We start from the raw sequence: 22,953 nt of genomic DNA, 5'->3' as shown, positions 1-22,953 counted from the left end.
GCACAGAGAGCCCGGAGCTGTTGCAGAGGCAGCTTAGAGAAGGCCGGGTACCCTCGGGCCACCTCCCCTCCCCTTTCTCGCCCTTCTCCCCTTCCCCACCCTCCTTCTCCACCCCACCTTGCCTTCCAGCAGGAGTTCTGGAAGGATTCTACTGAAGTGTTTGCTTGAACAGAAGTTTAAGATGTATAGCGGTCTGAAAGCTGGAGGGTGGATTCAGGGCAACTGAGAACAACAGACGTGTGTTCCAGGGCTGAAGAATAGGCAGGCGGAGGTGGGGACATTCTGGGCAGAAAGGACAGCCTGGGAGGAGGTTTGGCAGTCCTGTGTGCTGCCCTGAGAGTGACTGGAGCATGAAAGGAGAGGTGGGTAATGAGCTGCCCGGAGGGCGGAGGCTACATCGCGGAGGGCCTCTTAGAAGGTAATTGGAGACCCGCTCGTTGGCCTTGGCCTCCGGGATGGGGGACCACAGACACGCACTGCCTGAGCTGTCGCAGCTGCCCGGCCCCTCTCCTGCCAGTCTCGCTGTTTCAAGCTCCACGTGCTCAGCGCAGTGGGCGCTGGTTGGCTGGGATCTCTGCCTGAGACTGAAGGCTGTCTGGCATGCGGTGGGGTGGAGAGGTTACCTGGCCAGGCAGCTCCTGCACCTGGGAGAGGGAGGGAGGACCCCCTGCTGCCGGGGCCAAGGAGCCGAGGAGCCACCACACCTGTGCCCACCTGGCCCCTATTCACTTTGACCTTCAGCCATCCTTACAAGGAAAACTCAGCCAAGAGAGACCGTGAGCTAGCAGAAGGTGCCGGGCCCTGCCTCACGCCGAGACGCCCACCCAGCTGTCTACCAGATCGCCCCCTGTCCGATCCATGCCCCTCGGGTTTTAATGGAGTGGTGATCAGCACGTGTGCAATTTCGTCTGCTGCTTTTTTGCCTGGTAGGATCCGGTAGCCTCCCTCTTTTGCTGCCCTCCCCTGGTGGGACCCTTCTTGCTGGTGAGGCAGCTGGTGTAGGGAGAGAGCACCACTGTAGCCATTAAGGCTGTGGCTACTGCTTGCTTGCTGTGTGACCTTGGACAAGTTGTTTAACCTCTCTGAGCCTCCATAGATCACCTGGAAATGGAGATCATATGACCTCAGCTGGAGAATTGACCAAATGCTTGGTCTAGTGCTCGATATGTAGGACCTTCTAAGCAAGTGACTGTGGTTATTATGAGACATTCACAGGGCACAGCTCAGATTACTGCCTGGTGCGTTAGCTGGGTTACCTTGAGCACCAGTTATTGAATCTCCGTGAGCTTCAGTTTCCTCCTCAGTGGAATAAGGATAAAGGTATTCCTCAAAGAGGATATAAGGCTCAGACAGGTTCATTATTGTGTGAAAAGACTGTGGAGATGGATGCTTTTTGTCCTTGTCATTGCTTCTTCTCTGTCTCTCCTTAGAGCCAAGCCCAGGGCGATGATGATCACCCATCAGGTGATCTGAGAGCTCTTCACATGCCTTCCACTGGCGCCGGCCAGTGGGCAGCAGGCAAAGGTGAGGGCTCGGAAGGTGGAGGAGGTCAGTGTCTGCACCCACCCGCCTGAGCACGGGGCCACGGGGCCGTGTGTACAGGATGAGGTGGCCCTGCCCCTGACTTCGGGCTCCAGACGCTGGGGGTAGGGCATTCTCCATCCCTACTTCCAGTCTGTGGGAGAGGAAACCCTGTCCGCAAAAGGACATGTAATGACCAGGATCCTGGTGAAGTTGTCTTTGGCTGGATCCAGCTCAGCACATCACAGACCGCTCAGGCCTTCCTCCTGTCTCCTCTGTGGGTCTCAGCATCAGTCCTGGGCTGGGGGTGCAGGATGGCTTAGAGGCAGGGTGAAGTGTGAGCCTCGGCCACCAACACAGGCTTCCGTCCCGAGCCCCTTCCTTGCAAGCTGGCTGGCGGAAGGCTCAACTGAACGAGGCTCTTCAATCTCCCAAGATAGCAAGCATGTGCCCTGAGCACAGAGCCTGCCAGGAGGACCTCAAAGAAGGATGTGGGGCTGTGCAGAGACATGACAAGGTTTTGATAACAGTGTCTACCTGACATGTCTGAAAAATCAGACGTGCATCTTCCTGGCAGGGCATGCAATTTCCTGCTAATGAGTTGTGAGAGGCTGGAACAAGTTATCATCAGGGAGGCTGGGCTGACTGCTTCCCAGGGGAGCAGAAGCCAAGAGACAGAAGCCAGGCCCCAGCCCCCTCCCTCAGCCGTTTAAGGAGCATCTCTGCCAAGGGGCAGAACTGAAGCCCGGAGTGAGGGTCTCCAGTCCAGGTCAGGATCTGCTGCTGGATCTGGACCCCTTGCCCGGAGCATCTCCTAGCGCATAGCTGCGTGCACCGCCCCCTGCCGCAGCAGGAGTCGGACAGAGGGCCCTGCCCTGCAGGCTCTCGGAGCGATTTGAAGCCGCAACACCAGCAATGCGTTTCCTCACGTCTGTCATCTTATTAGCCCTCATGACACTCTGCATTAGAGAAACTGAGGCTCAGAGAGGCAAAATAACAGCCCACGGTCATGCTGTGTGATGGGTGTGTTTATTTAAGGTAATGCGAGCTGCTGTCACAGATAAACCCGGAGATCGTTGTATGGATTGGGAACAGACATTTATTGCTTGCTTGTGTAAAGTCAAATGGCAGGAGGAGGGAGCCCCACCCATCACGGTCCCCCTCAGGGACAGGGTGACAGGGGCTCCATCATCTTCAGATTGTGGCTCTCAAGGTCACCTCAGCCTCGGAGGATCCCACAGCAGGTCTCACGGGCCAGGGCCCAGTCTGTATGTAACTGTATTCCACTGGCCAGAACTGGGTCAGAGGAGGGGAAAAGTGGGAAACGCGGTTCCTGACTGGATGGTGGCTCCCTCCCAATGGCTCTGCCCTGAGGAGGGGAAGCATGACCACTACTGCGCCTAATAGAGGGCGTTTTTCTTACACGAAGGCCTGGGTCGAGTTTGATGGGAGGTGGTCCCCGAGAATTCAACAAGTCACCAACAGGCACTAAGACCTGGAAGAAGACACAGGATGTCCCTGTCCCTGAGGTCGCAGAGGTCGCAGACACTGCCCCCGCCTTCAATAAATACTGAACACCTCAGCCTGGCAGTCACTGACCTTCACAGGAGGACTCCCTTGCAGCACTCCCTCCCTCATCCTGCTCCCCACACGCCCTATGCTCCTCCCTGGCCAACCTCTAACCTCAGGGCCTTTGCATGTTCTGTGCCTTCTACCTGGAACATCCTTCCTCCACCCCTTGTCCCTGCAGACTCCCGCTTATCCTTCCTGATCCCAATCAGAGTTTACCCGGGAGGCTTCCTTCCCCAGAGTTAGCTGCTTTGCCAGCCTTAACTGGAGAGCTCAGTATGTACCAGGCACCATGTGAAAGGATTTATAGGAATGAGCTCAGTCATAACCTCCTGAGCCTATGAGCTGGCCATCCCTTTTTATAGATAAGGAACCCAAGACTGAGAGATTCAGGAACCTGCATGAGGTCACAGAGTGGGTGGCAAAGACGAATCCCAAACCCAGGTCTGTACGCTCACAGCTGAGACTTAACCACTGGGTCAGCTTCTGCCTTTTATTAGCCCCTGTCACAATGCATCACAATTATTTGCTTACTTAATAGTTTGCTCTGAACTTGCTGTCTTTCTGAGAAAGCAGCTGCAGACTCCCTGAGGGCAGAGGTCACGGCTGATCCATCCTGGACTCTCCCTCACCGTTGCCATCATGCTGAGGTCTGGGTGGCAATTTTCTCTCAAATAAATCCCTCATCCTCTGAGAACCAGAACCAGAAATTCTTCAGATTATCATCTGTCATAATCCCCTGCCTGCTTGCCTGTCAGTTTTTGAAAGTTAACCTGAAACCATTTGAAAATGATCTGAGAGTCACAGCCCAGCCTTCTCCATGCATGATTAAGTACGATGGCTTTTTAATGATTTGAGCTGTGCCTTCCGTGGATTGACAAAAATGGATTACTATATATTTCTGAAAACTGTGCCGCTGAAATCAGATTTTTCTTTTTTTCATTTTCTCACTCATCCTCGCAAACCTTTGCTGAGAATGACAAATACTTGGGCTTTAATTGTTTAGTCGCATGAGGGTGGCGCCTGAGAATTCCGAGAACTTCTCTCGCTGGGAAAGCCTTGAAAGGCTCCCGGGTTCGATCTTTGGGAAATTGAACTGTGTGTTTTCTCTGAAGCAGAGGGAGTTGTCTTCTGGGCCACAGCACGTCTGCTGCATTTGTGAATTGCGTTGGGCTCCAGATCTAAAACAGAAGCAGTTCTCGCTCAGGAAGCATGCTCAGGGCTGTCGCACCAGGAATGAGAAGTGGGTACACATGGGCAGGTGGGTGAGGAGCTCTCCCTGTTCAGTTCATGCACAGACCCTTCCCCTCCTGCTCCCTCTTTCTGCCAGACTCTGTGCCACATCCAAGCCACCCACATCTTCAAGGGGGATGTTATTAGTCCCTTTTGACAAATGCAGACTCGTGGCTCAGAGAGGTTAAGGAATCTGGTTGTGGTCACATAGCTGGTAATACACAGAACCAAGGCTCAAACATTTTGATTAGAAGCCTATGCTTTTTCCATTATCACTGCTGCCTATTAAAAGAAATCAAATACAATCAAGTGAAAGGTAACTCAGAGGCACCTACTGCAGCTGATTTTCTTATTTCTTATTCAAAGGAAAAAAAAAAACAAACTTCCCTGTTCACCTATTAGGGCACTCTCTCGAATAATGTCCATTACCTGACATTATCCTCATTTCACAGATGAGGATGTTGAGGTTCATGTGGGTAAACCAGCTAACCAGAAATCACACAGCTGGAAATGGTAAGGTAGGAGTTGTTTCTACATCTCCCTGACTCCAAAATAAATACCTCACCTCATCCTTTGTAGTAAATAAAAGTCTGCCCAGAGGGTCCCCCATCTCGCTTAGGTGGTCAACCCACATAGGTCTGCCCGTGGGAAGCCTGTGCTACTGTCTGTGTAAAATGCATACGAGTGTCCATTTAGTAAAGGGGAGGGGTTGGGGTGGCTTCTAGCAGATTCTGAAAGGGGTCTATGGATTAAGGAAAGGGAAGGTCTCAGGTATCTGTGGAGGAGAGGGAGCCAGCCCCCTCCTCTTCCCTGGATGCTGAGGGTGAATCAGGTGGGGCCGTCATGGACCTGATGGGAAGAGGGCCAGCTGGTCTGGCCTCTGCTCATGGCTGCTGGGCTCCTCCTCAGTTCTCTCTCCAGGTTAATTCTGTATATGTTGACTCAGACCCTCCTGAGCACACCTGGTGTGACTGTGTGAGTGTGAGTGTGTGAGTGTGTGTGTGTGTGTGTGTGTGTGTGTGTGTGTGTGTGTGTGTGTTAGTCGCTCAGTCATGTCCGACTCTTTGTGACCCCATGGACTGTAGCCTCTGTCCATAAAATTCTCCAGGCAAGAATACTGGAGTGGGTTGCCATTTCCTTGTCTGGGGGACCTTCCCGACCCAGGGATTGATACCAGGTCTCCTGCATTGCAGGCGGATTCTTTACCGTCTGAGCCACCAGGGAAGCTGTCGTAGACGGTCTCGAGATGAATATGGCAGGATCTCTGCCTTCCAGGCTCCTGCTTGTTAGAGAGACAGACCGACAGGGACACTCCTAGAGTTGGCCTGGTCAGGTGATCAGCAGTGGGCCCCAGAATGGTGCAGGGAGAAAGCGTCACTCCCTCGAGGAGGTCTGGGAAGGCTTTGTGGAGGCTTTTCTGAGCGTCACGGCAGACTTCTACGGGGAGGCACCAGCTGCTTTCACACAGGCACTGCTCCCTCCCACAGGTGGCAGGTGCCGCCAAGCCCTGAGGAGATGGCCTGGGGGTCTTGTGGCTGTGGGCACCTCCCTGGGACCCTCTCAGGCCCTCTGAACCTGGCCAAGTTTCCAGAAATTGCACAGAAGCAAGATGACCCGGCAATGAAATGTGGAGTCTCTGAGGCAGACAGACTGAGTTGAATCCTGGCTCCCCATTCATCAACCTTGGGAATCTTCCATGACCTGTCTCAGCCTCAATTTCCCCACTCGATGAAGAGCGACACAGTTGCACCCTCCTCAGAGGGTTGTTGGGAGGCTGTTTAAAGAAAGAGTGCCCCGTCTGCTTCCACACAGGTTCAGTCGAGGCTGGCCGTGGATTGGAAGCGGTATGATCTAGGACCCTCAGGGTGGCTCTGCAGGGTGGAGGTGTGGTTGCTCCATTGTACAGATGAGGAAACTGAGGCAGCTAGTGAGTGGGGCTCCAGGGCTCAGCCGTCCCAGCGACCGCAGGGGCCTTCAGCTGGGGCACAGCTCTGTACCAGGCTCTCCCGGCACTGCCTCTGCCGCCTCTTTATGCTTCTTGGGGTGAATAGGGCCTCTTTGATTTCCTTGCTTTTCCTCTTTCCAGGAGTCATCATTCATCTTGTTATCACAGCCTTGCATCTGTGCCTCTTGGCTCTGGCCTGCAGGCTGTGTTTGCCATGATCAATGCATAGCTCTGTGTGGCCACCATGTATATACAAGATGACATTGTGACCTTGCGTCCTTGGGCCTGGGGGGCCCTGGTGCTTTCAGAGGGCAGCTGGAGGCTCCCCACAACAGGGCTGAAGTGAGGTGACTGGCTGATGCTGCCGTGTGCTCTTGGTTAATTCTCCTTACCCTGGACTGGTAAATAGCCTCCCACCCGCTGGAGGGTGCTTCAGGGGGTCTCAAAGCACAGGCCCAGGTGCTCCCTGCCTCCCTCCTACTCACCCACTCCCAGGATTATTCTACCTGGGGTCCCCACTGGGTCCCCCTCAAAGACACTCTTCACACAACCGTTTATGTGTCGCTTTAAAACACCAGGCAGCTGGGGTCCCTAAGCCATCCACATGAGGCTTCCTGAGCCCTCAAGGCCTTGTGTGGTCCAGCCCACCACCCCTCACCACCCACTATGTTCCCTCTTTCTCACCAACCCATGCCTCCTCTCTGCTGCACAAGCAGGCCAAGACTTCCCCGCTCCATTCTACTTGCTGTGTATCTGCCTGGCCTGCCCCAACCCCCTCTTCCCTCCCATGCTTCCTTCAGGCCTCAACTCAAGGGCTTGGCCATGCCCCTGTTAGCGGCATGCGATCCTTTGTAAGTCGGTGCCATCATGTGATACCTGGCTCTTGTCTTTCTCCCCTACCAGACCTTCAGCTCCTTGAGGGTGGGGACCGGGACTGTCCACTCCCCGCTGTGCTCAGCACCAGGCCCAGCCTGACTCAACAGTGTGTTTTCGGGTAAATGAATGAACCTGGGGCAAGTGACTTAATTCTTGAAGTTTCCATCTTTACCTGTAAAAGAGGGACAATGATAGAGTTTTCACAAGGCTTAAAAAAGATGTGTGTAAACATATAAGACTGTGCCCAGCACGGAGCGCTGTCTACAGCTGTTCTTGTTAACCTCTGTGGTTGGCATTTAGGAGAATCCCACATCCCACAAGCGAACTTTGGTTGGGTGTCCACCCTGGGCCAGGATTTCAGAGATTCATGGACTTGGTCTCTGCCCTCCCCCTCCAACCCCTTCCACACCTGCCACCATGTTAGGCACAGCCTCTGGTAGGGGCCCTGGCTCTCCAGAGTCTTTGTCATCCAGGTGGGAGGCAGTGGGTGGAGGGCATCATTCAGTAGATCTCAGTGACACCTTTACTCTCCAGGGCCTGTGCCAGCTTCGGTTAAGCAGGCTTAGATTCTGCCCTGAAGACACTCACTGCCTGGGAGGGACTTGAGAAAAGGACACAAATTTCTGTGATGAAAGTTGAAAAGCAGTTCTTTTAATAAAAATTCAGAGGAGGATGACCTCAAGTCCAGGTAGGGCAATCAGGGATGTCTTCATGGAGGAAGCAGCATTTTCTCTAGGACTTAAAGTAGACATTGGGTTTGGCCATCTGTGGAGACACTTTGGGTTAGAGGAGGCACTTCCAAGCAGACAGAATAAAGGGCTGGAAGGTGAGAAAAGGTGGACCTCATAGAGTCTGTAGTCTAGCTAGAGTATAGAAAACATGCCAAGACTATTAAGAAATAGGACTGAAAGGGCATTACATCAGTCATCTATTTCCAAAATAATGCCGTGCAAAAAATTACTCCACGCAGGAGGGCAAGTCCACCCATGCGAGCTTATTTCAAACCTCTGTTCAAGTCCATGTCCACTAATCCCACTGGCAAGTCTCAGGGCCGAGCCTAAAGTCAGAGCCAATTGTAATTCCCTTCCCACCATGATGCCAAAAAAGGTTACGTGGATAAGACCAAGGCTGATGAAACAAGGATGTTTACCCTTCCCATGGAGGTGAAGGGCCAGTACTGAGCAATCATCTGATTTGCAGGGGGAAGCCAGACCATGGAGGGACTCTGGGTCTGCCCTCAGGAGCTACCCAGAGCAGCGGTTGGGTTTAGGGTCTCTTGGGGTGAGCAGCAGGACTCCGGCTTTTGCTCTTCTTCCTGTTGAGGCAAGAAGTGTGTTAAAAATGCCAGAGTGCCTGCCCAGCTTGATCCTGCCTTCCTGAGAGCCCGCAGTTCCTACGTGCGTGGCATGTAGGCCGTGCCATCCTTTCCTGCTGGGCCAAGGGTATGCCTTCCTCTGCCAGAACTGAGCCTTATGATAAAAGCCCTGTGCACAGAGCACCTACTGTGTGCTGGGGGTATCAGATTCTCTGATACTGAGCGCCTGCTGAGTGCTCTGGTATACATCCATCTGAACTGGCCACTCTGTCCTCAAAAGGAGGCCCCATTGTCCCATTTTTCTGAGCCCCAGGGAGGTTAAGTCAGTTGCCCATGATCACACAGCTGGGAAAGGATGAAGCTGAGTTAAAACCAAGTCTGTAAAGTCACATGGTCTGAAAAGTCTGGTTACAACTGTGAGCACCCTGAGTTCCAGTTTCTCCATCTGCCTTTTCTTCTCTATGAGATGTTCTGAGATGAAAGCAGTTCAGAGCTTGTTACGCAGCACTGTTGCAGGGAATTGTCTGAATACCAGTTTCCAGGTCAGCCTGCACCCCCAGCTCTTATTTAAAAACAAACAAAACATTAACATTTTTAAACACACCCTGTTTTCCAATGAGGAACCCTGTCCAGCAGGCTGCTTCAGTGAACCGTGTCTGGCCATTCGTCGCAGTAAACATCCTGCGGTCAGCCACAGCGAGCGTTCTCCAGCCGGCTGTGGCTGCAAAGCGCGGCATGTGTTTGGGAAGGATGCAGGAAGCCATTAGTTCCACCAGGGCCCTGATGTCAGCAGCTGCCCATCAAGTCCCTCTGACAGTGCTTTCCTTGGATAACTGGCCACTGCTATGAGCACTGTGTTTTCTCCGAGGCCAAAAGGGCTTGTGAAACGTTTGGAAATCCCTAAGAAAGTGCTGTGGGTATTTCTGCCAGCCATTTATTCAGGCAGCAGCCATTTGTTCTTGCCTTCTTGGTGCCTGGCCTAAGGATGGAAGCTGGGGCTCCTGGGAAGAGTCAGACCCAGCCACTGCCCTCCAGGATTCACGGGCAAAGATGATTCACGGGTGAAGATGATTCACGGGCAAAGATGTCAGATGCAGGGTGGACCGTGCTGTGATGGAGGCGCCTGCTGCAGAGCGAGTCGGGCTTGCAAAGGAGGGGGCGGTCAGCTCTGCTTCATGGTTCTGTAACACCCTGAGGAAAGACACAGCGCTTGCATCAGCAGACACTGCAGGGTATTTGGGGAACTGCTAGTGGTCTGCTCTGGGCAGAACATCACGTGCAAAGAGAGCAAAAGGGAGGTGAGACTAGGGAGGGTGCCAAGGCCTGGACCACAGGCACCCTGCACACTGTGCCCAGGACTTTGAACTTGGAGAACAAGAGGCTTTGAGAGCTTTTTAAAAGGGCAGTGATACAGTCAGATCTGATCACCTTTTATTAATCAGCTTCTCGTAAGAACATTCTGTTGGATTCCAAGAATATTTCATTAAAAATATCTTTAGTCCTTCCGGAGGCACCAAGAAACCTTTTCCTGGAAATATTCAGCCCCTGAACACAACTTTATGTAATCTAGGAACTAATCATTATGGAAAGCTTCAAGGAAAAAATTCCTCCTGGAGGAAAATAAATAACCCAGACCTGATAAAAATGGGGAAGTCCTCATCCCTAAAATATTTTATGCAGCCAGAAGACCTCAGTTCCATTCAGTCGCTCAGCCATGTCCAACTCTTTGTGACCCCATGGGTTGCAGCATACCAGGCTTCCCTGTCCATCACCTTCTCCCAGAGTTCACTCAAACTCATGTCCATCCAACCACCTCATCCTCTGTTGTCCCCTTCTCCTCCCGCCTTCAATCTTTCCCAGAATCAGGGTCTTGTCTAATGAGTTAATTCTTTGCATCAGGTGGCATCAGGTATTGGAGTTTCAGCTTCAGCATCAGTCCTTCCAATGAATATTCAGGACTGATTTCCTTTAGGGTGGACTGGCTGGATCTCCTTGCAGTCCAAGGGGCTCTCAAGAGTCTTCTCCAACACCACAGTTCAAAAGCATCTGTTCTTCGGTGCTCAGCTTTCTTTATAGTCCAACTCTCACATCCATACATGACTACTGGAAAAGCAATAGCTTTGACTAGACAGACCTTTATCAGCAAAGTAATAGCTCTGCTTTTTAATATGCTGTCTAGGTTAGTCATAGCTTTTCTTCCAAGGAGCAAGCGTCTTTTAATTTCATGTCTGAAGTCACCATCTGCAGTGATTTTGGAGCCCAAGAAAATAAAGTCTGTCTCTGTTTCCATTGTTTCTCCATCTATTTGACATTGAATGATGGGACCAGATACCATCATCTTAGTTTTTTAATGTTGAGTTTTAAGCCAGCTTTTTCACTCTCCTTTTTCACTGTTTCACAGAAGACTTCAGGTAGTTTTAAACAATGTACTTAGGGATAGTGGGAATATCGCTTTAATTCATCCTCATGGAAACCCATGTGGCAGAACATTCCAGCTCCTACTGCTACATAGCAAATTACTCCAAAACTTACTGGCTTAAAACAATCATTTTATTATGCTCACAGATCCAGTGGGCTAAGAATGCAGAAAGGGCACAATGGGGACAGCTTATCTCCCTGCCAGGATATACAGCCCCTAACCTGCGAAAGCTTGAAGGCTGAAGGTGACTTGATAGCTGGAACCTTCTGGAAGCTTTTCCATTCCCGTGTCTGGAATGGATGCAGACTGTTGACTGGAAGCTCAGATGGGCTGTCCATCAGATAGCGTACATATGGCTTCTCCACGTGTTCTCTCCTTGTGGGCTCTTTTGGGCTTCCTCACAATATGGCGGCTGGTCCCAAGAGCCAGCATTCCAAGGGACAGGAAGTAGAAACTGCCTGTTTCTTAAAGTCTGGGCCTGGAAACTAGCACATCATCCATTTTGCTTTATTCTGTTAGTCCAGGTAGTCACCAAGTTGCACCCAAGTTCAAGGAGAGGAGCTGTGGCCAGAGGCTCTCTTATGGGTAGGACGTCCCATGGCATCCATCTTTGGGAACTCAACCTGCCCCACAGCCACATTGGTCTCTTTGCAAGCAGAGAAAGACATTTGTGTTGTTGCTTTACAGATTAAGAATAAAGTCTCTGGATTGTATCTTCAAATTAAATGCAACCATTAGTATTTGGCTCTGGGGATATTGCAGTAATAGGCTACGCCTTGGGTGATTTCTTTTTTTTTTTTTCTATCTAAATGTTCTTTCTGGAGCTTATGTTGCCCAGCCTGACCCATTTCTCTTTGCTAATACAATGTCACATAAAAACTTCATCATCATTAATATGGCAGAGTTGGAGAGGTGATACAAACCACAGTCCAGCAGGGCAGAGTGGTTCATAGCCAGGCAGCCCCCAGGGGAGGAGGCCGTGGGGTCCCAGGGTCCTTCCCTTGTAGAGCCTGACATGTGAGACAGATAGCTCTGTGCAGGGCAGTGGTGTGACCCGCTCAACCATTCTGGCCAATCTGGCCACAGCCTGCTGGGAGGGTCTCCTCTGTCGATTGGAACCAGCACCTGGAGCACAGAGTTAAGCTGCCCTGGACGTGGTCACCGAAGATGCCCACGTGATAGGTTCAGTCTGTTCAACCCACACATTTACCTTTAATGCCTCTGGGTGCCAGACTGTAGCCGAACACAGAAAGATATGAATGAGCCACAGCCCCTTCGAAGCCTTCCCTGCCCCGGAAGGGGCCCCATTATTCCTAAATGCTCATCAGGCACCTGTGATGGGCAGGAAGTGTTCAGGGGGAGGACTGCAGTGCACAAAACAGAGCCTCCCCTCCAGCAGTTCACGCTCTGTTGGGAAAGACAGCAAACAGGGAAGCAGACCTGTGTGTAACGTTGCCAGGGATTAAGGTGCTGAAGATAAAGAGAGAGAGGGAAGAGCTATCCCAAGTGCCAAGGCCAAGGCTGTAGGTCTTGGAGGGCTCCGGGAGCAACAAACAGCTGGCATGAAGGTAGGGAGGCCAAGCAGAGAGAGGAAGCCAGGGCAGGATCACAGCCCTCCAGGCAGCGGGGGAGCCGTGGGAGGGTTTTGAGCAGAGGAAAGGCGCGACACGCCTTGCATTTCTGAAGGTGGAAGGTGAGGAGTGGGTGGAGGCTGGAGCCCTTATGAAGACAGAGCCACCAAAATCTGCTGCGGAATAAGATGTGGGGGCGAGAGGTGAAGAGTCAAGGGCTTGGGGCCACAGCTTTTGGGAGGAGGGGGTTGGCATTCACCGAGGAGGGAAGACTGTGGGAAGGAGGGGCAGGATTTGCCTTCACACAAATTATAGGCGAGATGTCTCTAGATCTCCAAGTGGAAGTGTGAGTAAGGCGTTGTTGAATAGTGAGTCTGGGCTGGAGGTCAAGGTCCCGGCTGGATATTTAAATCTGGGAGTCATTGGCATGTGGATGGTATTTAAGCCGTGAGGCCAGATTGAGTCACTAAGAAGAGGAAGGAGAACAAACGAGAGGCCCAAGGACAGAGCCCCAGGCTTTCAAGGCTTGGTGATGAGGAAGAAGCTGGGAAGAAGCAACCACAGGGTGAGAAGGAGAAGCAAGAGGAAGAGGGGCGTCCTGAAGGCCAAGACCCAGCCCAGAGCCAGGGCGAGGCCAGGGAGGCCGTGCAGGAGATGGGCCAGCCTGGTCTCCTCCCTCCTGTCTGCCCACTCCACTGGCAGCTGTCTCTTGAGCCTGGAGGCGACCCTGCTGCAGATTGAGCACCTGCTGTCACAGAGGACAGGGCAGTAAACTGACAACTCCGTTATGGTGGTGAGAGCGGAGCACTTGTGGAGATGAGGGTGCACGAGCCTCGAGGGTGGGCCCCAAGGGGCTGGTGAGGACGTCTCAGGGAGGGTGAGACTTCAAGCAGATCGTGGGGGGAGGATCGTGGTGGCTTCCTGGCCGAGGAGGCCCTGGGCAGGCTCTAGATCCTGCTGGAAAAGGGGGGATGGGGAAGGCGATTCTTAGCAGAGTTTGCAGAAGTATCACAGAAGTCAGGGCAGGTGCTGAGGCTGCAGGGAATGGTGGTGGCATTGGGGTTGGGGGCTCTGGCCTTTGGGGTGGCAGGGAAGGGGTGTGAGAGAAGCCATGAGAGCGTTTGGCCTCAGGGAACTCACAGTCTATTTAGAGCCTCACAGTACAGGGCAGGAATAAAGGTCACCTGAGTGGGAGGTCTGGGAAAGTTCTATGGAAGCTCTCTGGGCAGGAAGAGGTTGGCTGGGTGCAATCAGAGAAGGCTGCCAGTGGGAGGTGACCTTGAAGAAGCTGAAGGCTTTGCGTATGCCCAGGTGCACAGAGAAGCTCTCGTCAGAGGAGACCACACATGCAAATGCAGGGAGCCCAGAGCATGCAGCCTGGGTCCAGGAAGCAGAGCTGGGTGGGAGACGATATTAGCCAGATCCCCTGGACTCAGACCCAAAAGGCCTCACCTCTGTCCCCAGTTGTTGCATGGGTACTGCAGAGCCTTTGCAGGTTCCTGAGCTGGGGAGGGGCACAGTGGATCTGGTTTTAGGAAGACAGGTAAGGTGACAATGTACAGGGTGAATCAGAGAGGCCTGGGAGGCAGGTAGACCTTTTTGGAGGCAGGTGCACAGCCAAGTCAGGGGTGGGAAGCAGCGGACACAGGTGGGACCCGTGTGACGCTTTGCCTTTAAGTGGAGGTCAAGACTTTTACAAGCTGTGTCTGGTGCCCCATGGGCTGGTGAGAGACCAGTAAATGCAGAAGTGTCACAAGGCTTCAGTGACCCTGGAAGACTTTGTGGAGGGGCTGCCCAGGGCCAGCTGGGGACAGAGAGGGCCACACTTCGGCTGTAGGGGCAAGCTCACGTGTACCCAACATCGTGGCAGCTCCTTTTCATCCACCGCCCCACTTGACCCTCTCAGCAGCCTTATCAGGTTGGTCCTACTGTATTCCTCATCTTGCAGATGAGAAAAATGAGGCTCAGCGAGGTGCAGTGACTTGCCCTGTCACACAGCTAGTACATAATGGAGCCAGAATGTGAACCTCCCTGGGCCAGGCCAGAATTTCAAGGTGAGCTAAGGGACCCCAGAAATAAGAGCAGTAAACTGATTTGTCAAACGCTTACTCCATGCCAGACATGTACAAGTGTATTTAGGCTGGGCATTATATGATACCCTTGTCCCAGCTCAGGAACCTTCAGTAGCTCCCCAGTACCCCGGCCCAGTGGTCTTTACCTCATTTTACAGATGAGAACTTTGGCACTTAGAGGAGATAAGTTGCTGACCCAACCTGGGATTTGAACCCAGAGCTGTGGTTTGTTTTTTTGTTTTTTAACAGACCCACTGTCTCGATTCCTGGAGACGGAAATGGCAACCCACTCCAGTATTCTTGGCTGGAGAATCCCATGGATAGGCTGAGCCTGGCGGGCTACAGTCCATGGGGTCACAAGAGCTGGACACAACTTAGTGACTGAACCACCACCACCACTGCCTCCTGCCCCGGCAGAAAGAGGAGCCAGCGGTGTCCTTTGTGAACAGGAGTTCAGAGCTGGAGCTGGGAGAGTAGGCTGCTGCAGCCCAGGGAAGCTGCTGAGCCAGCTGCCTGACTCTCTGCGCCCCTCTGGCTCTTTCCCGACAAGTTGTGGGGCTGTTGACGAACGGACGGGTCTCTTTTTCCATGGGGGAGCCACCCCAGATGGCCACAGGTGCAGACAGAGAGAGGATATCATGCCTTCTCTCCTGCCTGGCGGCCGGGCCACCAGGTAACCTCTGGCCTGAAACGAAAAGCTTTCCAATAAGTGACTTTCTGGCCTACGGCCCAGCAGGGTGGTGGCTGGGGGCGGGGTGAGAGGAAGCTGAGAGCCGGGGCAGAACCCTGCCAACAGCTCTCTTAGTGAGCGGCCTCGGGAGTGTTCGGAAGGACAGCTGATCACGAGGCTCCCTGGCTGCCCTCCCAGCCTAGCCGAGGTCCCGGGGCCTCTGGGCTCAGGGTCAGCCCAGGAGACGGAGGGCCCACGGGGTGAAAACACCCGGCAGCCCGGGAACAGGATCCAGAAATCAGATACTCTGGGCTGCCTCGCCCTTGGCCCTGAAGGACACGCAGCTTGGGCTTCTCTTCTCCTCACTGATCGGAGCAGCCTCCTGGCCCCTCCAGGAAGAAGGCTCAGCTAGCAGATCCGAAATTGTTTCCCAGCAAACCAAGACGCCCTCATACGGAAAACACATTACATGTGGCCCAGCCTGGGGCTCCTCTCCTCCCTTGGCCTAAACTTGAAGGGGATCTCTCTGGGGTCCTCGTCTATGAAATCTAGGGGTGAGGCAAGGGGAGGAATCTCAAGAATTCCTCCAGGCCCTTAAGAACTCAGGTTTGAGGCCCTGTGGTGAACGGGAAGGCATCAGAGCCTGGAGTGTGGATGCCAGGCCAGCACCCTTGGGTCTGGGCATGTCTTGTCCGTGTGTGGCCCCTCTGTGTCCCAAGGCCTGAACACCTCAGGAGGGTCTAGAGTTCCCACGAACTGTGTTTGGCCTTGGACACCTGCCTGGAAGCAGCCGGGATAAACCAGGAAAAGATCGACTTTGTTTGGCTTTGAGTGTGTTTTCCTATTAATGCTTAAGTGTGGGAGGGGTTGATATTCTGGAAATTCAGTTCAACGCAAATGCCAGAGCCATCCCAGGACACACGTCTCTGGACTGGGAAGCGAGTCGCTTCCCCCCACCCCCTGCCAGCCCTCCCCACCCTCTACTTTTCCTTGCAAAACCCTTCCTCCTGGAAATGGCTCTTTAACCTCCAGACTTAACTTTCTGCCAACTTCTCCTAGGTCTACCTGCCATCCTTTTCCAGGGCATGCCTTTTATCTGACCTTGCCCGGCCTAGAGAGGTGGTTAAGTGTTTGAGTTTCATAGGAATTACTCTGCAAAGTCAACACAAGTGAGCAGTTAGGGAAACACTAATTAAGATCAGACACTACCTCTGAATGCAGGAGGGCCCGCAGAGCCGTGCTTCAAACTCCAGTGGGGCTGCGCACCCGGTGGCCAGCTCTGGCAGCCTCTGGCGGAAGGAGCACTCTGCAAGGAGTACACTGAAGGAACACCACCCCTCTTAAGTTACCCCCTAGTCCCTGAAGGAAATCACTGCTGCCTGTGATGACAGTAGTACAGAGCTGATGGGAGCCTGCCATCTCTTCCAGGAAGCCCTCCAGGTGGCACCAAGCACATCTCTTTCTCCCTCCTTTCCTCCTTCACCATTCTCTACAAGCCACGCTCCGTTGTCCTACAGGTGGAGGTCTTCCTCATTGCTTTTCTGTCCGGCTTGTGAGGGGGAAACAGTGCAGTTTTCTCTGCCTTTACTCCCAAGACAGGAGTCTGAAGCCCAGGGGAGGCCTGGACTCTTTAGTTTGCGCGTGTGTTTGGTTTCTTTGCTCAAACTGTCTTTCCTTTTTTTTTAAGCAGAAATAAATTTCTGGTTATAAAAGTAATCCATGAGCTAGAAGTAATCAAAAAGCACCTGTAATCCTCACCCTCAGAGATAACCACTGAATCACTTCCTGCCAGACTTAATTCTGTACCAGCTTGTCCATACTGGCAAACAGTAAAGAAATTATACTCTGCTTTCTTGTTTTTGCAATTTAATTTTTTTAGCTTATCAGATCCTGTGGATATCTCCCCAGCTAATAGTCTTTCTCACTTGTGTGAATGTATGCATAATGTCCTAGTTTGTACATAAGCCACAATTTGTATAACTGATCCCCTATCATTGGACTTGGAGCTTTTTTCCCCAACTTTTACCCATTATATTTGGGGCTTTCCTGGTGGCTCAGATGGTAAAGAATCTGCCTTCAAGGTCTGCCTGTGAGACCTGGGTTCTATCCCTGGGTTGGGAAGATCCACTGAAGAAGGGAATGGCTACCCACTGCAGTATTCTTGCCTGGAGAATTCCATGGACAGGAGCTTGGTGGGCTACAATGGGGTCACAGAGTCAGACACGATTGAGCAACTAACACTTTCACTTTTCACTTTTTCACCCATTATATATTACTGCAATAAATACCTTCCTGGGTAAATATTTATGAACATCTTTTTTTTTAGCATAAAATAGAGAATGGAATTGAGTCAGAAGACTAGCACATTTTTTAAGATTTTGTAGACCAAATGCCAGTTCACCCACCCCTCCCCTCACCCTCCAGCATCACAGAAAAGTGGTAGGTACCCGCCTGGTGCTGATAGTTGACTTGCTGGCGGACGTAAAAGTGAACCAAGGTCTGGGAAGCGGCTCAGCCCTTGAACTTGTCTCCCCAACCCACCACCCCCTCTTTGCTGCCCTGAGGAGGAAGCAAACGGAGGACTCTGGGTCCCAAATGTGCCTGTAAAGGCTGGAGTCTCCCTGAGTTGTGCCTGGGAGCCTGCCCCGGTGTTTGGAGGAGGCCTGGCGAATGGTGGCTTGTGGTTGGGGTGGAAAGGATGAGAATGACCCTGGGTCACGCCCTGCGCCCTCCGCGTCTGCAGGAGGCCTCAGCGGGGCCACGGTCATCGACTCCCTCGACACTCTCTACCTCATGGAGCTGAAGGAGGAGTTCCAGGAGGCCAAGGCCTGGGTCGAAGAGAGCTTCCACCTGAATGTGGTGAGTGCGAGACCTCCTGGGGTGCTAGGGCTGGAGGGGGCCTGAGAGGTCAGCCACCAGCTCGCCTCCCATCTCTGAGACCCAGGCTGCCCAGCAGGGCATTCTCAGAGCCAGGGCTCCCAACACTCTGTGCCAAGTGCCCTCCCCTGTGACCAGCCTTAAGGTGGGGCATGTCCCACCAGCTCATGAGTGTCTACCAGCCTGCACTCCAGGCACGTTGCTCCCACTCAGGAAGCTCCTTATGGGACTAAATCTGTCAGACAGAGAAGCTGCAACAGGGGAAGCGACTCTAGGAAGGGAGAAGTGGCTATCTGCCTGGAGCTGCCCTGAGCCGGAGCTCCCATCTATGCGTCCCTGCACTGCCCTCTTGAGACAGCTGAGGGGGCACGGAGGCCATCTGGTGTGAGGCCCATGGGCAGGTCTGGGACCCTCTTGGTCTCCAGCCTTTGCAGGTAACCCTGCTCAGGACCTCAAGGACCAGACCCTTGGGGAGGGAACACTCATGCGTGTGGATGGTACAAAAGCCTTAAATACCAGACGCCTGCCTCTCCCAGTGATCTCCCAGCCTGGACTAAAGTGACAGATCCATCCTGGCAGTCTCAGCTTCCCTCAGGGAGAAGCTGTTTAGGTGGTCTGGGGGAGCAGGACGTGGAGACAGATGGTGGGGTCACGTCAAAGCCTACCATCAGGCTCCAGCCGGGGCTTCACGAGTGACAGGTCCTGCTGTGAACTGAGACAGCTCCTGTAACTCCTGGCAGAGTGGCCACCTCTGCTCTTAGAGGAGCCTGTGTCACCGCGGAGCAGGGCAGAGAGACAGAGTGGAAAAGGTCTGGGAGAGCAACGCTACAGGGGACAGCTCGGCCGCAGGCTGGGAAAAAGTCACGTGACCTTCCTGGACCTCAGTTTCCCACCCGAAAGACGGGGCAATGCTGGTGCCTAATTCACAGGCTTGTAAGGATGGATGACCCTGGAGGGTTGTAAAAAGCATTTGATAACACACTGTAGAGCCCAGTGCGGATAAAGTGATGCCATCATCCCTGTGATGATTTCGAAGCTTGTTGTGACTTCTGCCCAGACTGCGTGAGGTGAAGACGTGCAGAATCCTGCCATTTCCCACGGGAGCAGAGGCAGGAGAAGGCAGGAGTGGCTCCATAGCCCATCTGGACCCCTAAGCAGATGGTGGGAAGAGTGTGGGCCTCAGGCAGCTGCCCGAGGGGCCGGGTGGTGGCAGGGCTGGGGAGCCTAGGGACATTCAGGCCCCCCGGGGACAGTTAGGGAGTGTCCCTGGAAGAAAGCCAGGTGGGGGCTCTTCACCTCTCTGAGTCTGCGCTTTCTCATCTGAAAGGTGGGAGTGATGACTTCACCAAGGACTGGAAGGCAAAAGACAGGAACAGCTTTGCAAGTGCTCTGTTAGTGGAAAAGCTCTCCCAGATAAAAGGATGGCCGTCGTTGTCATCAATAACAAAAGACTGCAATGTGGGAAGCGTGCAAAGGGAACCCTCGGGAGCAAGGGGGGGATAATAACAGGTACCTTTTTGGAGCCACACCCAGCCCTGGACAGGCACTGGGCAGACTTCTCCCCTGCCTCAGTCAGCATCTCCTGTCCACCTGCTCAGGAAGAGGAAACTCGGAGCGGGAAAGGCTGAATATCTTGCCCAAAGTCCCAAAGCCAAGTGAGTGGCTCAAGTGGGATATTAAGCCAGATCTGGTCCTTAGCGTAATGCTCCATTACCCCTGCTTCGCTGTCCAGGCTTCAGAAAGAAGACAATAATGTTGAAGGCGAGTGTGGGTGTACCCTGAGGGCTACGGAGCGGAGGCTAAGAAAATGCTGATTGCCTGTCAGGATCTGCCTGGCAGCCCTCTTTTTGCCCCAGAACCTCCTCTGAGAAACATCTGCTTGCCCTGTTTCCCCGAAGAAGGGCCACACCAGCCTCCTGCAAAGCCAAGGGGGCTCCCTCAGAGAGGGGAAGTGGCCAGACTGGGAGAGGATTTGCCAGTCCTTGGGCTAAGCTTCAGCCGGCAGCTCCCCTCGCGCATTCTCAAGCTCCTTGGAGAGCAGCCAGGCATAACTTTGCTCCGATGGCCTCTGGCAAGGGCCGGGGAAGGAAGCCAAGCCCAGCATTGATTTGGAACTCTGTAAATGTGTGGTAGCTGCTGCCGGGCAGGTGCTGATCCCTCTCGCCTTTGGCTCTGAAAACCCCCACCGCGGGGAGCCTGACCCGTTGGGCAAGGGCTTGGAGCCTGGCCCAAGTGTGGCCAGGCCAGTGGGGCAGAGGTGGTGGGTGGCAGGTGTGACCTGTCTCAAGGGCCCGGTGGGCCCCAGGGAGCCCTGCGGGGATCTCATGAATGTCCCCTCTGCCCTCCCCATCTTTCTGCCCTGCAGAGCGGAGAAGCATCCTTGTTTGAAGTGAACATCCGGTACATCGGAGGACTCCTCTCAGCCTTCTACCTGACGGGAGAGGAGGTGAGTTGGCCTCTTGAGGCCCCTGGGTCATCCTGGCTGAAGAGGGCTTGGGAGATCACCAACCCCACCCCCCTCGTTTTACGAGGAAACAGGGCTTCCCGGGGATCCACATCCCGTCTCCATAGGGCCACCTACAGATTCTCCTCCTCTTCTGTCCGCTGCGTCCACTCTGCTGCTCAGAACTGGCTCCCACGGTTGGTGGTAAATCTTTCAGGGCAGCTGCTCCTGGGCCAGACACCAGCTCCAGGTATCAAGGGGGTGACCTGGGAGGTGGGCAGCCACTGCTGGCCACTCAGCCCAGGCAAGCTGCGTTGGCTTCCAGAAGGAGAGCCTTGAAATGAGGTGAGAAGGTGGAGCCCTGGGCCCAATGTAGGAAAACCTGCCTCTCACCCACACGGGGCACCTGCCTGTGGCTTTGAGCAAGTTCTTTCTCCCGCTCCTGGGCTTCCTGCCTTCCCCTCCGTGGGGTGATCCTAAGTCCATGGAATCAGAGAGCTCTTGTGAAATGGGACGAGAGGGAAAGTGTTCGAACCCAGGGCTGAAAGAATCCAGAGCCCATGTTCTCAGTACTGTAAGGAACCCTGAGATCACAGAGCGGGGACTTCATCCCTTGGGAGTGTCTGAGGATTGAGGGGCAAGCTGGCTGAGTCCCCAGCACCTGGGTTGCCCGTCAGTCATGTCTCCATTACCCAGAGGGCTGCACTGCTCTGCGCATCACTGGTGTGTCCATTTAGAGACAAACAATGGTCCTGCTCTCTGCCGGCGGGGAGCCTCTGCTTCCGCTGTCGGAGGAAGTCACTGGGTTGCCCCGGATGCCAAGGGTGTGGAGGCAGCAGTGAGCCCTCGATCTCTGGTCGCTCAGGGCCCCTCTCCCTCAAGCCTGATCTCCTCAGCAGAGATTCCTGCTTGTACCAATTTGTCTCCAAATGATGGATGTGAGAGTTGGACTATAAAGAAAGCTGAGTGCCAAAGAACTGATGCTTCTGAACTGTGGTGTTGGAGAAGACTCTTGAGAGTCCCTTGGACTGCAAGGAGATCCAACAAGTCCATCCTAAAGGAAATAGTCCTGAATATTCACTGGAAGGACTGATGCTGAAGCTGAAACTCCAATACTTTGGCCACCTGATGCGAAGAACTGACTCATTGGAAAAGACTGTGATGGTGGGAAAGATTGAAGGCGGGAGGAGAAAGGGATGACAGAAGATGAGATGGTTGGATGGCATCACCGACTTGATGGACGTGAGTTTAAGTAAACTCCAGGAGTTGGTGATGGACAGGGAGGCCTGGTGTGCTGCAGTCCATGGGGTCGCAGAGTCAGATACGACTGAGTGACTGAACTGAACTGAACTGATGGTCCATGGGAACCCTGTGAGCCACCCAAGGCCGGAATGTCATTTGAAAACCCCCAGGACAGGAAAATGACTTGGAGTTGAGAAAGGCACCAGCTTCTGCCCAGGCACTCCCCAGCCTCCTATCCAGGATTGGGGAGGAGCGATACAGCTCAGGGCCCACCGGGGTGGGTGTGAGACCAATGATTTCTGGGGGACAGAGCAGGCAGTAGGGTGTAGTGTGAGCACCGTGGTCCAGGAGGCCCCAGGAAAGCCCAGTTGGCGCAGAGGCCCTGAGCAGGCAGGCTCCCGGGTGGTCAGCACTGCCCCATCCCCCTGGACACACCTCCCTGACCCTTCCCTCCACGTGGCAGAGACCAGGCTGCCCTAGCAGGCGTGCAGACCAAGAGCTACAGAGCCGTCTGGTAAAGGCCACGCAGGCTGCCATGGCCTTCCCCCTGTGGCCTGGGTCCTAGCCCTTGCTCAGCCTGGCCCGGCATCATTGCTTGTCACCGAGACTTGGCCATACTAGAGTGAGGATGCCCTCCCCTCTCCTCCTCCGTCTTGCCCACAGTGGGTATCCGTGGGGTGGGCTGTTCCCACGAGTGTTTGTGGAATGGGCGGTGAGGGAGCCCCCACATCCCTTCCGGTGCTGAGGTCTTTCTTGCCACAGAGGGAACCTGCAGGAGGTGGAGCCCCTGAGACTCCGCTCCCAGGAGGAAGACGAGTACAGCCACGGCCGCACCGAGTGACATTCGGAGCCCACTTTACAGCTTGTATAGCACATTCACTTGTGTACATCCTCTCATCTGATTTCCAGAGGACTCTCTCTGAAGCAGCCAGGGCACGCATCACTGTTCCTTGTGCAGAGGAGGCTCAGAGACAGCACATGGCTCACCCAAGGTCATGCAGCTGCCCAGACGGGAGATCTGAACCTGGGCTCTGACTCCCAGTCCAGAGCCCTTTCCACTCTGTGGCACGTAATTTCTGCCGGTCTCTCTCCCCTCTGTTCGGGAACTAGGAGGCCGCTGCCCGTTGTTTACCGTGACTGTCTGAGGCTGACTCTCTCTGTGTTGGTGAGGCAGCATGTGGCCTGGAAAAGAGCCACATA

General features: G+C 53.7%; 1 protein-coding gene across 1 annotated transcript in view; it reads left to right on the top strand.

Moving 5' to 3' along the window:
- Nucleotides 1-22,953, top strand: part of MAN1C1 (mannosidase alpha class 1C member 1) — a 149,203-nt gene that overhangs the window by 95,333 nt on the left and 30,917 nt on the right. Inside the window, exons 3-4 of the mRNA XM_052658300.1 lie at nt 17,935-18,050; nt 20,434-20,514. Coding sequence (XP_052514260.1) covers nt 17,935-18,050; nt 20,434-20,514 — 197 coding nt within the window. The remainder of the gene's footprint in view (nt 1-17,934; nt 18,051-20,433; nt 20,515-22,953) is intronic.

This window comes from Budorcas taxicolor, chromosome 2, assembly GCF_023091745.1.
Source record: "Budorcas taxicolor isolate Tak-1 chromosome 2, Takin1.1, whole genome shotgun sequence".
NCBI lineage: Eukaryota > Metazoa > Chordata > Mammalia > Artiodactyla > Bovidae > Budorcas > Budorcas taxicolor.
Note: the sequence above shows the minus strand (reverse complement) of the source record. Positions and strands in the feature narration are given on the sequence as shown.